This window comes from Pyrgilauda ruficollis, unplaced genomic scaffold, assembly GCF_017590135.1.
Source record: "Pyrgilauda ruficollis isolate IOZ18807 unplaced genomic scaffold, ASM1759013v1 scaffold16047, whole genome shotgun sequence".
In the NCBI taxonomy this organism is placed as follows: domain Eukaryota; kingdom Metazoa; phylum Chordata; class Aves; order Passeriformes; family Passeridae; genus Pyrgilauda; species Pyrgilauda ruficollis.
Window position 1 is genome coordinate 1 of NW_024514818.1, and position 378 is coordinate 378.

Consider the following 378-nt stretch of genomic DNA (forward strand, 5'->3'; position numbering starts at 1 on the left):
CGTGCCGTCGCCGCGCGCCGCGGCCGCCTGGGTGGTGCTGGCCGACCGCTGGCCCTGCCGCCTCAGCTGGACGCTGCAGTGCCTGGAGGACGCCGGGCAGGGCGCGGCGGCACCGGGCGGCTCGGAGAAATCGCTCTGGAGCGTCTTCCAGGAGCACGCCGGCGAGCTGAGCGCGCTGCGGCAGCCGCTGGGCAAGGTGCTGAGCCTGGACGGCGACCCCGAGCTCTTCCAGGCCTTCCTGGCGCGGGATTTCCCCTTCGGCGCCGGCGAGGCGCGGCAGCTGCTCGGCGTCACCGTCAACCTGGACCATTCCATCCGGCAGCAGATGGGGCTGCTGCGGGCGCTGGCGCGGCTGGGCAGGGCCGCGCCCGTGTCCCG

At 75.9% G+C, this 378-nt stretch overlaps 1 protein-coding gene across 1 annotated transcript; it reads left to right on the top strand.

The window, feature by feature from the left end:
* Positions 1–4: 4 nt before the first annotated feature.
* On the top strand, positions 5–356 carry LOC121351029 (NTPase KAP family P-loop domain-containing protein 1-like; the record flags this gene model as incomplete). The annotated part of the gene is made up of 1 exon (XM_041462866.1): positions 5–356. A coding segment is annotated over one exon (352 nt), but the record flags the coding sequence as incomplete, so codon positions are not given.
* Between the last annotated feature and the right edge of the window lie 22 nt (positions 357–378).